Consider the following 13,326-nt stretch of genomic DNA (forward strand, 5'->3'; position numbering starts at 1 on the left):
TCTTACGGACCCTGCTCAAGCAGTGCTTGTATGCTATGTCCTGGATGGGAGGGAGGGAATGATCTTTTCGGCCATTCTCACCACTCTCTGCACCACCTTCCTGTCTGAAGCATTGATGCCTCCAAACCAGACTGTGATGCTGTATGACAGGATGCTCTTGATTGTCCCCCTGTAGAAAGTGGTCAGGACAGGGGAAGGAAGATGTGCTTTTCTCATGCGGCGCAGAAAATGCAGGTGCTGCTGTGCCCACTTCACCAATCTCTCACTGTTGAGCGAGGTATGTGTAATTCCCATACCATTGGCAGTGGTATGGGAATTACACATGGCAAAAACAAGAGATTCTTCTTCCTAGGGTCATGAAAGGAAAGTCATTTTGAAGCTTAAATAGCTAGAAATCTTTGAGAATGATTAAACCATGGAGGGAGAGGTGCTCGTGATATGCTTTTCAAAACATTGCACTAATCAGAATTGGTCTCTCCACACGTCATCCTTAGTGAAGCATGCATACCAGCATTTGCATTTCCTGCATCAGATGAGGAGAGCACATATTTCTCCTTCTGTCCTGGCCACTTTTTACAGAGGCACGATTGAGAGCATTTTAACAAACTGCATCACTATCTAGTTTGGTGGCAGCAGTGCCTCAGATAGAAAGTCCATACAGAGAATGGTTAGGACAGCCAAGAAGATCATAGGAAGCTCACTCCCTGGTATTCAGAATGCTGCTTATAAGCATTATGTGCTTAGAGCTGAAAGCATTATTAGAGATGGGTGGGATTCAGCCAGTTTGCACCACTTCGGCAGAACCGGTAGCTAATTTTTTGTTGCCCAGGCCCAGAATGGACTTCCGGAAGGGGCATCCACACAGAGAACTGATTGTTCACATATTTGAATCCTACCATTGATTAGAGACCCCATCCAGTTTACGGTCTGTTTCTGTTGCTCCCCTCTGGGAGGAGATTTCGAAGTATTTCTAGCAGGACTACCCGATTCTGTAATAGCTTTGTTCCCTATGCCATCCGTCTGGTAAACTCGCAAGATTCGTTTTTCTCGCCATACACATGTATACATAACCCGAACTAGACTGTGTGGTTTCTCTGTGTCATATAATGTATGTGGGTATGTGCATATTTATTTATGTCATATTTACGTAGTGTATATCAGAGGTGGTGACCCTTTGAGAGTTGTATGCAATGAAATTTCATTTTAATGTATGCCGATTAGTGTACATTCAGAGTGACACTAAAAAATATTATTTTATTCTGTTATTTTATTCTAATGCCACAGAATTGTGAGAAGAAGCTTCTGGCCAGATGTTTGGAGAAAAAAAACCCTCTGTGCTGGGAGATTTCCTTAGAAAGGGCATTTCCATGCAGAGTGGGTGTTCTGATGCAGCTGCCTACTGTATTTGATACAACCGTAATAATGGGTATAAAGTTCAAGTGTAGGACATGGGAAATCACATATCTCGTGGGAGTCCATCTATAAATATTTAATCATTCATCCTAAGTTTTCTTATTTAATACACAATCTTCTATCACTCATTGTATATTAACTGGAAGAAACTCAAAAGTAAATAAAAGTAGTCCTCAAGTTACAATGGTAATCGGGACCGGAATTTCCATTGCTAAGCAATGTGGTCATAGGTTTGTGACCATATCACTCAGCCACAGCAATCCTGGCACTCTCTGTTGCCATTGTTAACCAAATCCTTCCAATTGTTAGGTAAGGACCCACTCGCAGCTTGCTCTCTCACAGCCCTAAGCCTTGGTAAGTTAAGGGATTGCCTCCTCTTCAACTCCCCCCCCCCCATCAACCTCCCCAATGGTATCCTTTGGGCTGGCTTGCACTCCATTGCCTCTTCCAGCCTGGTCACCCTGCACTCTGCTGGCCCTGCCATTGTACCAGCCTTGCCACCTTGTGCTTGCTGGCCCTGTGGACCCTGCTGCTCACAGCTGTCTTTAACCTCTATCTCCCTTGGCTGACGAATTGCACCTGGCCTGGGCCTAGGCAAGGCAAGGCAATTGCTGCCCGTGCTGGGCCTTCTTCCTGAGACTGAGCCTGCCATTCTCCAAATCACATCGGCTGTCCTCAGGATGCTTCAGAAAGGCCTCAGAAACTTTCTAAAGACTTTCCAAAGCAGTGCGAGAATGGCCCATACTCTTTGGAGAATGGCAGGTGGGGCCTTCTCACAAGGTTTCAGAAGCCTCAGAAGTCTTCCAAAGCTTCAAGAGAATAGAAAAACTGTGCAAGCAGCCTTGAGAAAGCCTGGCATGGCAGCAGCTGACTTGCATACGGCCAAGCCAGGCGTGCCTCTTAAAGAGCAGGAGAAATACAGCGAAGGTCAGCTAAGGCTGGCAGGGACAGCAACAGAAGGCGCGAAGATAGCAGGGCTGGCAGAGTTGCATGGCCAGTGGAACGCAGGGTGATGGTGGCAGCTGGGCTTTGCCCTGTGCCAATGTGGTGGCACTTCTTGGTGGCACCAGCAGCACCAGGGATGAAGTAGAGGAGCTGGGGATGGTGGCAGCCAGCTGGGATTGCCAAAGGTCTGGGCCACTACTTCAGCCTCATCACCCCCATGGTGCCAAGGAAGACAAGTATGCAGGACAGCCAAAAGGGCAGACTTGTGGTTGATGGGGTGGGGAAATAGGTGGGTATGGAGAAAATGAAGCACCCCTCCAGTTATAATTGAGGGTGGATGCCAAGCATCTGATTTTGGTCATCTGACTGTGAGAGTGCTGTAATGGCCATAATTTTTGGACCAGGCATAAGTACCACTCGTTCAGCACTACTGTAACCTTGAATGGTCACTGAACAAATGTGGTAACTCGAGGAGTGCCTGTAATCCAAAAGACAGATTCTTCCTTTCTGTTTTGCAAATCTCTTTACTCATTACAAAGGACATTAGCATGCCAAATCAGGATAGTCGTGTTTTACCTTTCATGGTGTTATTCACCATCTTAATGAAATTCACCTATTAATTGTTTTAGGGTAACATTCTATTGTTATAGTTACCTTAATCCTCATTGTTGCCTCTGAGATACAATTTCAATATACATTGAGAATGCAGCATGATATTACCGGTAGTTTTTTATGTTACTCCTCCCTTGCTGACTACCTCTGTCTCTTTTTAGGACCAAATGGAAGGCAGATTTAGGATTATCATATTTTATATCTACTTTGCACTGATCCTTATTGAATTTATTCTTTCGTGTTTCAAAGAAAAGCCTCCATTCTTCTCTCCTGTGAATTTAGACCCGGTAAGTAAATTTTTGTTATTCTCACTAAATTTTCATGAATGCTGAATAGTTGGTTTGTTCTGGGCCTTCTTCCCGGGGTTTAGCCTGCAATTCTCCATATCGCATGGGCTGTTCTCATCATGCTTCAGAAGGCCAGTTTTGTTTTCCTGAGGTGCTCATCAAACCCATTTTCCCTCCCAACTTTTATGGGTTGCATATTACACTAATTTGGGAGATGATAGCCTATGATCCTGGCTGCACTTCTTGCTTTTGAAATCTTAATTTTGTAGCTGCTGGATTTGCTATAAAACTTAGTGCTACAGTTTCCTGCTGTTTTTTAAGTGAAAAATATGATGACTGTGCTGTGTAAATTCTAGAATAGATTAAAACGCATTTATAAAAACAAAGAACCCCTACCAAATGTCCTCCAAACAGAAGAGAGGAAAAAACAGAGCATAGTAATAATAATAATAATAATAATAATAGTAATAATAATAATAATAATAATAAAGTTGGAAGGGACCTTGGAGGTCATCTAGTCCAACCCCCTGCTCAGGCAGGAAACCCTATACCATTTCAGATAAATGGCTGTCCAGTCTCTTCTTAAAAACTTCCAGTGTTGGAGCATTCACCGCTTCTGGAGGCAGGTTGTTCCACTGGTTAATTGTTCTAACTGTCAGGAGGTTTCTCCTTAGTTCTAGGTTGCTTCTCTCCTTGATCAGTTTCCATCTGTTGCTTCTTGTCCTGCCCTCAGATGCTTTGGAGAATATCTTGACTCCCTCTTCTTTGTGGCAGCCCCTGAGATATTGGAACACTGCTATCATATCCCCCCTCGTCCTTCTCTTCGTTAAACTAGACATACCCAATTCCAGCAGCCTTTCCTTATATGCTTTAGCCTCCAGTCCCCTAATCATCATGACAGGGTTTCCATGAATTTTATGCCCTCCCCTGCTGTAAGTCATTGCCTGATAATGTGACTTTATTCTCTGTTCTTCAAAACTGTGAAATGAAGCCTCCGACTGCCAAAAGATCACACGCCTGGTTTCAGTTTTTTGCTCTGTTTCTAGCCAGTATTAGAGTGAAGTTTGCCTCTCAGCAATCACTAATGAGAAGCCCCGTATAATAAAATTCACAACTTTTATTATCCTTTGACTACCAATAACCAACCATTGACCATTCAGATGCAAGAAAGGAATGAGGAGGGAGGCCAGAACTAGCTGACAGCTCATTCTGAAGACAGAAGGCAGGTTGTAGAGATTGACTATCTGTGTAGATAGGATCTGCATATAATTAAAGATGGATTAATTTCGCTGCAATGCTCCTTACCCAAAAAACAAAAAAAAACAAAACAAAACAGGGAAACTGAAGCAGGAATTTGCATGGTTGACCTAGCAGTGAGCATGCTAAGTTTCTGCAGAAAGGATAATTAGCAAAAAAAAAAAAAAAAAAAATGGTAAATGGAAGAGCATCTGTGCAGTTTTTTTGCAGAAATCTTATCCTTGTTTAATGAGATTTACTGCAAACCATATAAAATCCCCAGGACAGAATGTTGACTTGGAGAACAAAGAAGTAATCCATTTTGGTTCAAGAGGACTTCTACTCACCCATGAGGAATTTCCTTTCCCTTTCTCCGTATTATATGTTCTTACATTTTTTCCCAAAGGATTTTCCATTTCTTGGGAGCAGGTTTTGAAAGCACAGGGACTCACAGAGGACAGAGAATCCGATCCATCCTCAGGGTCCATTTGCTGGTAGTTGGACTTCATGAGATATAATTTAGAAAGCAGCAATAGTCTGGAATACTTTATAGTTCCCCTTTGAATGGTGCATGGGTGTGGAAAATATTGGGCTAATCAAACCTTATTTGCATATTCCCTAAAAAGCCATGCAAGGAGCAAGAGCAAAATGTTTTCTTTTACTTTGTACCTCCTGGCCCTAATAAAGTCTTCTGGAAGCTGGTCAGAGAATTTCCTTATCCTCAGATACAAGACTCGTCTGGGTTTCACTAAGACAGGCATACCGGTAGTACAACTAGACTCTTTGTTTTGGGTGGTTGTTAATAGAAGTTGTGACTTGGAATCCATCCACTGCACTGAACTGCTGCTCAAGGGTTCTGGAGTAGGGAACCGGAAGTTGGAGATGAACCCTTCATTTCATAAATAGATTCACTTCATACATAGTTACATTCAACTTATTTTGAAGGTGTAATGTGATCTTTCACTGCAATGTTAGCTAAAAAAAATAACTTTTTGTTTCTTTTGCTCTTAATGTCTCCAAAATTGTTCATAGAATCCCTGTCCAGAATTAAATTCTGGTTTTCTTTCAAGGATAACATTTTGGTGGTTCACAAGGTAAGCATGGTTTTTCACATTTTATTGTGCTTCTTTGATATTACTGGAGAAAAGCCAGTTGAAAAGCTGTCCTTTGTGTTCTTGGTGATTCAGCTACGTTCCTATACAGAAGTACCATTTTGCATGCCATTCATTTACATTTCATGCCCTTTCCTCTTTTGCTAGAAATTATATGATGGTAGGGTACAGGTGGGAGGCAGTTTAGTGTAGTGGCCAAGGCACCAGGCTAAAAGCCAGAATTATGTGAGTTCTAGTTCTGCCTTAGGTACGAAGCAAGCTAGGTGACCTGGAACCAGTCCCTCTCAGCCCTAGGGGAAAGAAAGGCAAGGACAAACCACTTCTGAAAAACCTTACCAAGAAACTTGCAGGGATTTATCCAGGCAGTCACCAGGAGTCAACCACCAAGCACTTCACCCTCCCCCCTCCAAAAAAAACCCAGCTAGTGATAGAAATTTAGATTATAATTGTAGGCATGCTTACTTGAAATGAAGTTCCACTGAAATAAATAGGATTAATTGTCAGGCTAACACAGATGAGATTACACTTTTATTAATAATTTGACAAAGTCAAAGAAGATTGCTTTTTCAGAACTGTAAAACTGTAAATTATAAGTTTAGGCGCAATGAGTTCCCATCTCACATATTCCAATGAATTGAAATGTAAGAATACTGAGTTTCACCACAAAGAACTCCCACTTGCAATGTTAACTTTGGAATGAAAGTTCAGGTTGTATTTCCTGTTGAAATCACGTTTTATAGAACTTTTAAATTATTTTTAATATGCCACTAGAAGGAAACATAAATCTTGTATAAAATGACGAATCGCCTCTCTGCTAATCTTTCTCTCCCAAAAAATATTTTAAAAGATGGAATGCGGTGACTTTCAGCCAGCCAGTGTTTCTTTACCTGGCGTATCTCACAACTCTGGTATGAAGGTGGGAGAAATTCTGTGTCTGGTCTCTTTGGCTTCTTTAGGGAAAGGAATGGTAATGAATATAACAGTCTGTGTTTGTCTGTGTGTGATTTGCTGCACTAGCAGGAGGCTAAAACAAAAGATCAAATGAGGTTACTTAAAGCCAACAATATTAAAATTGGCACCCTTTAAACCAGTTCTTCAGTTTCAAACACAAAGGTGCAACCTGGATTTCTATTACTTTGCTATAGAACCTCTGGTTAAAGAAAAATCAAATACATTCACTCTTTTTGCAATCAGCTGCATTGCTATGGGAGGAGAAGAGGAGAAGAGGGAGCTAAACCAACAGTAATATAAACATTAGTCCTATTCTCAGTGCTTTTTTTTGTTAAAAAAAAAAGAAAAAGGTGCCAGAACTCTCACCCGTCATACAACCCACCTTGCCTACCCTACAAGGTTCCATCCAAAAAAGGTGCCGTAACTCCGTTCTGGGCATTCTATGACAAAAAAAAAGCCCTGCCTATTCTTATTTCCATGGTGGATGGGAGGGAAGGATTAAGAGACAAGAGAATTTGCAGTCAAGATTAGTCACTACTTTTAGATTAGTCTTAAAAGCCCTCTACAAGGCCCTAACTTACAGAAAATTACACACACAAACACACTAAAACAAACATCACCCACAGAGCTCATATAGCACATGGGCCTTCTCATTATAGTAATGTGCACACAGAGACAAGTAGGATAGCATTCGAAGGCATCTCTGTGAGCCATGCAAGAGATAGACTGCTTTAGCATTTTGAAGAGAGGAGCTTTGCTCTTGTTAATGTGCATTGTGGAATAGTTCTTTTAAATGCTTTGCCTGCTCTGTAGGTTGCCCTTGGAGTAGTGGAGAGAGAAATTAAGATAAATGCCTGTGGTCAGTGGAGATATTTGCCCATTTAATGTACAAAAAGGTTGTTTACCCAGACTGACTCAGAGTTATTAATGTGCTTTTGTTACTGTTGTCTAGTTTGGTAATACAAGGCTATAAGAAGCCTCTTGAAGACAAAGATTTATGGTCTCTGAATGTGGATGATAAATCTGAAGTGATCGTCCAGAAGCTTCAGAAAGAGTGGGATAAACAAAAACAACGTGGGAAATTGTAAGTTGGCTTTGTTTTTGTTTTGTAAAAAAAGTCTTTCTGTACTTCTGCTTTTAATGAATAAAATGCAGGGCATTTGTATATGGTAGCTTAAGACACCTGTCACCGTGTGGCTCCCAACGTGCTGTGGGTTCACAGCAGGATTGGGCTGCTGCTCAGTTCATACTAGGGCCAGTGCAGGTTATTCCCCTGCTTTTGGTCCTTCCCATCTATGCAGGGAAATTGAGCATTATTAGATGGTAATGGAATGCGCAAGCCTTCCTAGGCCTGCCTTTTCCATTAAGGGTTTGGTCTGATCTCACTAATCCCCAGTGTTTGCTTTTTTTTGTGGATACCCTCCCCCACCTTCCTGCATTTGCCCATCTTAACTTTATGCACTCCCCTTATTTACACTTTTTAATTCATTTTTAAATTTTTTTTTAATGGCTCGTTCCATTGAAAAAACTATTATACTTCCTGGAATGTTTGCTCTTTTCAATTTCCTCAGAGGTAGCAGTTCTGCATTGTGGAATTTGATACAATTTGATAGAAGAATGTCTTTATAAACCTCAGAGCTAAGGGAGAAATACTGTGCACAGCATAAGGACTTCTTGAAAGAGCAGATCGTATGCCACAATAATCCATATTTTTTTGCTAAAATACAGACTCTGAATCCTGAAAGTATTGTGCACATTAATTTACTAGATATATTTGCTTTTCTGCATAATTTACATCACCTTTCCTATTTGTAGGAGATGCAAAGAATTACATACTTTTAAAAAATTACTTCTAGAACTTCTTATCCAACTGCATTGTACTTTATCAGATTTTATCTTGTATTAAAGATTTTATCTTCTACAACTCTCATACTTTTAGACTTTGTCCTTTGTGTGGCAAATTGGAGAGAAAATGGATTTTCTCAGCAAAATCATTGAAACAGAAATATTCATAGAATGGCTTGAGCTAAATTATGTATGCTAACTAAGAAATTTTGGAGGGTCCACATATCTTAAAGTTACCGAGTTAAAGTTACCAAGTATGAAAAACACTGAGCTAAATGAACAAAATCTTTTTCAGGATTTTTTTCTGTCAAATTTTCTTTTTTTTTTTTTTTCGATATTCAACTTTTCTGACCTTCTCCAAGAGATTGACATTTTAGAATCCAAGCCTATGCTATGCTTTTGCCTGTCCACTTTATTGATGGCATAAAAAAAACAAAACACCAAAGGTAAATTCTGTGCTTATCAAGATGAAACAAAGACTCTGAGGAATAGAAGCCACTATCTGCATGAACATTGCAAAGAGGTTGCAAGAAAAATGACTTTTTCTGTTTCCAAGAAGAAAGCCACTGTTTGGCAAGCATACACACACCAAATCGGAGAATAAAATGGCCTATCTGTGAACGCTAGTAATGCAGCAAATCTTCACAGCCAATGTCTCACCTGATGCCATAATAATAAATGTGCTTTGTTTTAAAAATGCCATGAGGCTTCTGAAGGTATAAAATTTGAGCTAGTCAGGTTTATTTTATGGCATTTTGCAGTGATAATTTCACAGAACAGAAACTCTTTTAAGGAGTTTTTCCCAAGCACACCTCTTCCAGTAACACTGGAATAACATTATTAAAGTGAAACTGTTTTGAACACAATCAGTTGCTTTTTTTTTTTTTTTTTTTAGGAGCAAACACCTTTTCATTTCTGGACAGTAAAAGTGTGGCTCCTGTTGTGCCATAGTAATGTTGTTGTTATTACAGCTGTTCCAAAGCTACATTTGCAGACTGCTTGTCCTGCTGTTCAAGTTCCTTATTAGTAACAGGACTCTACTTTTCAAGTGAGTGAAATAATGTGTTTCTTTGTCTTAGGAAACACGAGGTATCCTATACAAAGGACTCTAATCAGGAGATGAATCACGTGGATGAAAGTCCAGGAGAAACAGAACTCATGTTAAATATTCCCACTAAGCAGAAAAAGCCTTCCTTTCTCAAGGCCTTACTCAGATCTTTTGGCCCTTATTTTTTAATTGGCTCCTTCTTCAAAGTGATCCAAGATCTGTTGTCTTTTGTCAATCCCCAGTTGTTAAGGTGAGCTCCATTTTCAACCTTAGTTCTCACGGGCAAGAGAATTTCCACATTCCTTTTAGATTATACATTAGTACAGCATTCTGCAGTTATTTGGGAAATCTGGGAACATGATCCCTCAGACATGGGGGGAAGGAGACCAAATTGGAGAAGATTACTTGTGAATAAAAATGATGAATTGAATGGAATATATGGAGGTTTCCCCTCTAGGCCTGCTAATAACATCAGTAGATGACATAATATTCCTCTTGTCCCATGTTTCTAATTCACAGTTAGACTTGCTCAGATTCAAAACGCATTTTCTAAGGGGAAATCAATTCTGCTTAGAATTGCTTTTCAGATTCCCAAGTGTAAGTTGTCAAATGTAAAAATTATAGATGTGCATACTTTGCTGCAGGTGCTATATTATGAAGCTATAATTTGCTTCAGTTCTCAGCATCAGCACCCTCCATATTAGTCCAATGAAATATACTTTTGCTATTTTCATACACTGAAATGAACAAGCTGTGGCCCTCCAACTATTGCCACACTGCAGATTTCTGCAGCTCTCGTCAGCACAGCAGAGAAGTGAGGGATTTTGAAAATTGAATATTTGCCAATTGAACAATATTTCAAGGATCATAGCTTTGCCTATCTCTGCTTCATAAATGCATGCCTTTTTCACTTTAAACATTTTAATGGAAAACAAATGCAACATTACAAAATGACTAAAGTGTTTGAGGTTATGTTTGGCCATAATTTGGACCCATGAATAAAGCTTGACTCTCTCACAGAGGGATAGTTTGGGGGCTACTCTACCAGCGGCCTAAAAGGAAGTGGTGTTTTGCTGTGCCCCATTAATCTTTTTATTTTCTCCTCCCTGTGTTGTCTGTTTATTTCAATCTTCTTTTTAAACAGCATGTTAATTAGCTTTGTGAAGAATAAAGATGCTCCCTTGTGGTGGGGATACCTGATTGCGGCATTGATGTTTTTCTGTGCTGTGCTGCAGACAATAATCCTTCACCACCATTTCCAGTATTGCTTCATTACTGGAATGAGGCTGAGAACTGGCATCATAGGGATGGTCTACAGAAAGGTAAGAACAAGCGTGTATCCTAGCATACCATGAAAAAACACAGACAGCCTAGAGTCCAGAGACCTTTGGGTTGTGTTTTCTCTCCAAGTAAGAAAGAGTACACTAGAATTATTGGCTGTAGATCAAATATTTATCTCTGTGTGTGTATATGCTCTCACAGAGTCTGAAGTGGTTTAATATTTAGTTGATTTTCTTGCTGCATGTACAGTCAACAAATGGCAAATGAGTGTTGGATAACACTCTCAACAGACTATTGCTGCTTTTTGATAAATTAATAAGTCAGCTCTAGAGCTAGTTTGCCAAATTAGAGGAATTTTGGGATTTTTAAACTGTGTGTGATATTCAGCCATTTATTACTGCAGCTCTGTTCTGTTTCAAAATGCCCTTCCATCTACCAGCTGCTGCTTAGTACAGAAAAGCATAAAGTAAGGAAGAGCTAATTATGTTATTAATGTTAGCTATTCTTTGGCCTGATATTAATTGCAAATAATTTAAAGATCCATTGTTCACCAAATGCTGATACGTCAAAATCTGCAAGTGATATGTGCCACTATAAAAAGTAATGGAAATAGTTAGATTAAGCAGAACAAAGTTTATAATAATAAAATTGTTTATAAAATGTGTTTTGAGCAATAGTGACAACGTAGTCCTCTCCCCAAAAAAGTTTATAATCTTCTGTTCTAGGCATGAAAAAAGATGAAAATTGGAGATGAGTCCCAAGATGCATTCAGTTTAATTACATAAATTCAGTCTTAATTTCAATGGGAAATGGCTTTGTAAGATTGGCCTTGGAAAAGGCTTTGAGGCAAGTTTTTTGAAGGAAAAACTTTTCTTCAAGTTGTAGAATAAAAAAAAAAGGAGATATTTACAGAGGTTTTAGCAGAGAGTAGAAGGTTTTGTATAGCCAAGCATAGAAAATTAAAAAACTCTCCATGCTTTGCAGGTATAGATTGAATCTGAGAGCAGAGAGCTATAAATGCACCAACCTTGGCATGCAGGGCAAAGCCAGGAAGATTTAAAACTAAAGACAAACCATTTTGTGCAGGATTTATATAGAGACAAGCTAGTAGTACTTTAGCTTACCCAGGTAGAATGATGAGATGAATAACTTAGGCAGCAAGATTCTGGATAGAGATGGATGGACAATAGGGAGTGAGTGCCTCAGGTGCAACCAAAAGGAAAACTAAATATAAGATTATATATGAGGCTATTTTGCTTCTGCCATTTCTAATTCTAAACACTCTGGTCTGGTCTGCTCCATGATCTAGTACAGTGTTTCTCTACCTTAGCAGCTTGAAGCCAGCTTTGCTGGATTAGGATCTCTGGGAGTTGAAAGTCCACACATCTTTTAAGTTGCCAGGATTGAAAAACGCTGGTCTAGTATTTGCAGTCTCATCAGAAATATTTTGAAATGCATTCCATGCCTACATGAATTTCTCCTGATGTAGTATATTCTCTGTTACTCATGATTCCTTAATCTATCTTTCAACTGTGGTCTCTGAACTAGTGACATCACTTCAGTAAAGGGGACAGCTCCAGAACTCTGTTCTCTCTTGATTTCCTTGATTTTGACATGCTCCTTGACTTATCTTTTCATCTTCTTGATCTACTTATCTCGTTTTGATTGACTGGTATTCTAAAAGCAATCCAGCCAGGCTGCTTTTCTATAACCTTCTGATAAAAGGCTTATGGTGGACCCTCACTTCAAGTCAGATGGAAGTAATGCCTAACACAACACTACTACTGGATGGGCACACAACAGAATCATGACCCAGAGATGGGGGTCTTGCCAGTCATTGGTTACACTCTTTTCCATCACCATATCCATAACTATGTTCGTTATTGTTTTACATTATTTTTTGCATGTTATCAATATTGCCATTGATGCTACTTTTGAACTATGCTTCCAACTGCTGCTAACTTTACCACCTGATTTCCATGTTTGTAAGATACCAAATCATTTGCAAGGTTAGGATGTGCATGTCTTCCCAATGATTAACACTGTATAATGCATCCATAGTTTGGGGTGAAGGGAATTTTCCTTGCATATTAATATAACTTTTTTAAAAATGTAATTTTTATTGATAAATTTTTGACAAGATGAAAACAATACAAATATTAGAAAAGGAGCAAGGAAAATGAGAAGGGAAAGGAGGAAGGAAAAGGAAGAAGAAAAGGAAAGGGAAGTGGAAGGGAAGGGACTTCTGATCTTCTTCACAGCAGTTATAAATGCATTTATATTTCACCCTTTCTTTCTAAGGTTACATCATAATTTCCTTCTTTTCATAAGCTACTTTTTCTAATCTTCAAACTCATAAATCACAAGTTCATTTTTCTTTTTTTTCAACAAAAAGACCGTAAGGGGTTTCCAATCACTGATAAGTGTAGTTGTTGATCTTTCTTTAATCTAATAAATAAATTTTGCCATCTCTGCTATTTCTGTCAACTTTAGTAACTATTCCTTCATTGTAGGTACTTCAGAATCTTTCCATTTTTGTGCAGAAAATAGTCTCGTAATTAGTAACCAGTAATCATTATAAAAGTGGCTCTTTTGT

The 13,326-nt window shown here is 39.3% G+C and overlaps 1 protein-coding gene across 3 annotated transcripts in view; it reads left to right on the forward strand.

Moving 5' to 3' along the window:
• Positions 1 to 13,326, forward strand: part of ABCC3 (ATP binding cassette subfamily C member 3) — an 81,776-nt gene that overhangs the window by 26,862 nt on the left and 41,588 nt on the right. For all 3 annotated transcript variants that reach the window (XR_005556772.1, XM_039343824.1, XM_039343811.1), the window contains exons 5-9: positions 3,132 to 3,257; positions 5,526 to 5,587; positions 7,509 to 7,640; positions 9,481 to 9,699; positions 10,594 to 10,771. Coding sequence is in view for 2 of the 3 variants with exons in the window: in XM_039343824.1 (XP_039199758.1) it covers positions 3,132 to 3,257; positions 5,526 to 5,587; positions 7,509 to 7,640; positions 9,481 to 9,699; positions 10,594 to 10,771 (717 nt within the window). In the remaining variant the exon portion in view is untranslated. The remainder of the gene's footprint in view (positions 1 to 3,131; positions 3,258 to 5,525; positions 5,588 to 7,508; positions 7,641 to 9,480; positions 9,700 to 10,593; positions 10,772 to 13,326) is intronic.

This window comes from Crotalus tigris, unplaced genomic scaffold (genome assembly GCF_016545835.1).
Source record: "Crotalus tigris isolate CLP2741 ecotype Arizona unplaced genomic scaffold, ASM1654583v1 scf7180000017551.9496454, whole genome shotgun sequence".
NCBI classification, from domain to species: Eukaryota; Metazoa; Chordata; class Lepidosauria; order Squamata; family Viperidae; genus Crotalus; species Crotalus tigris.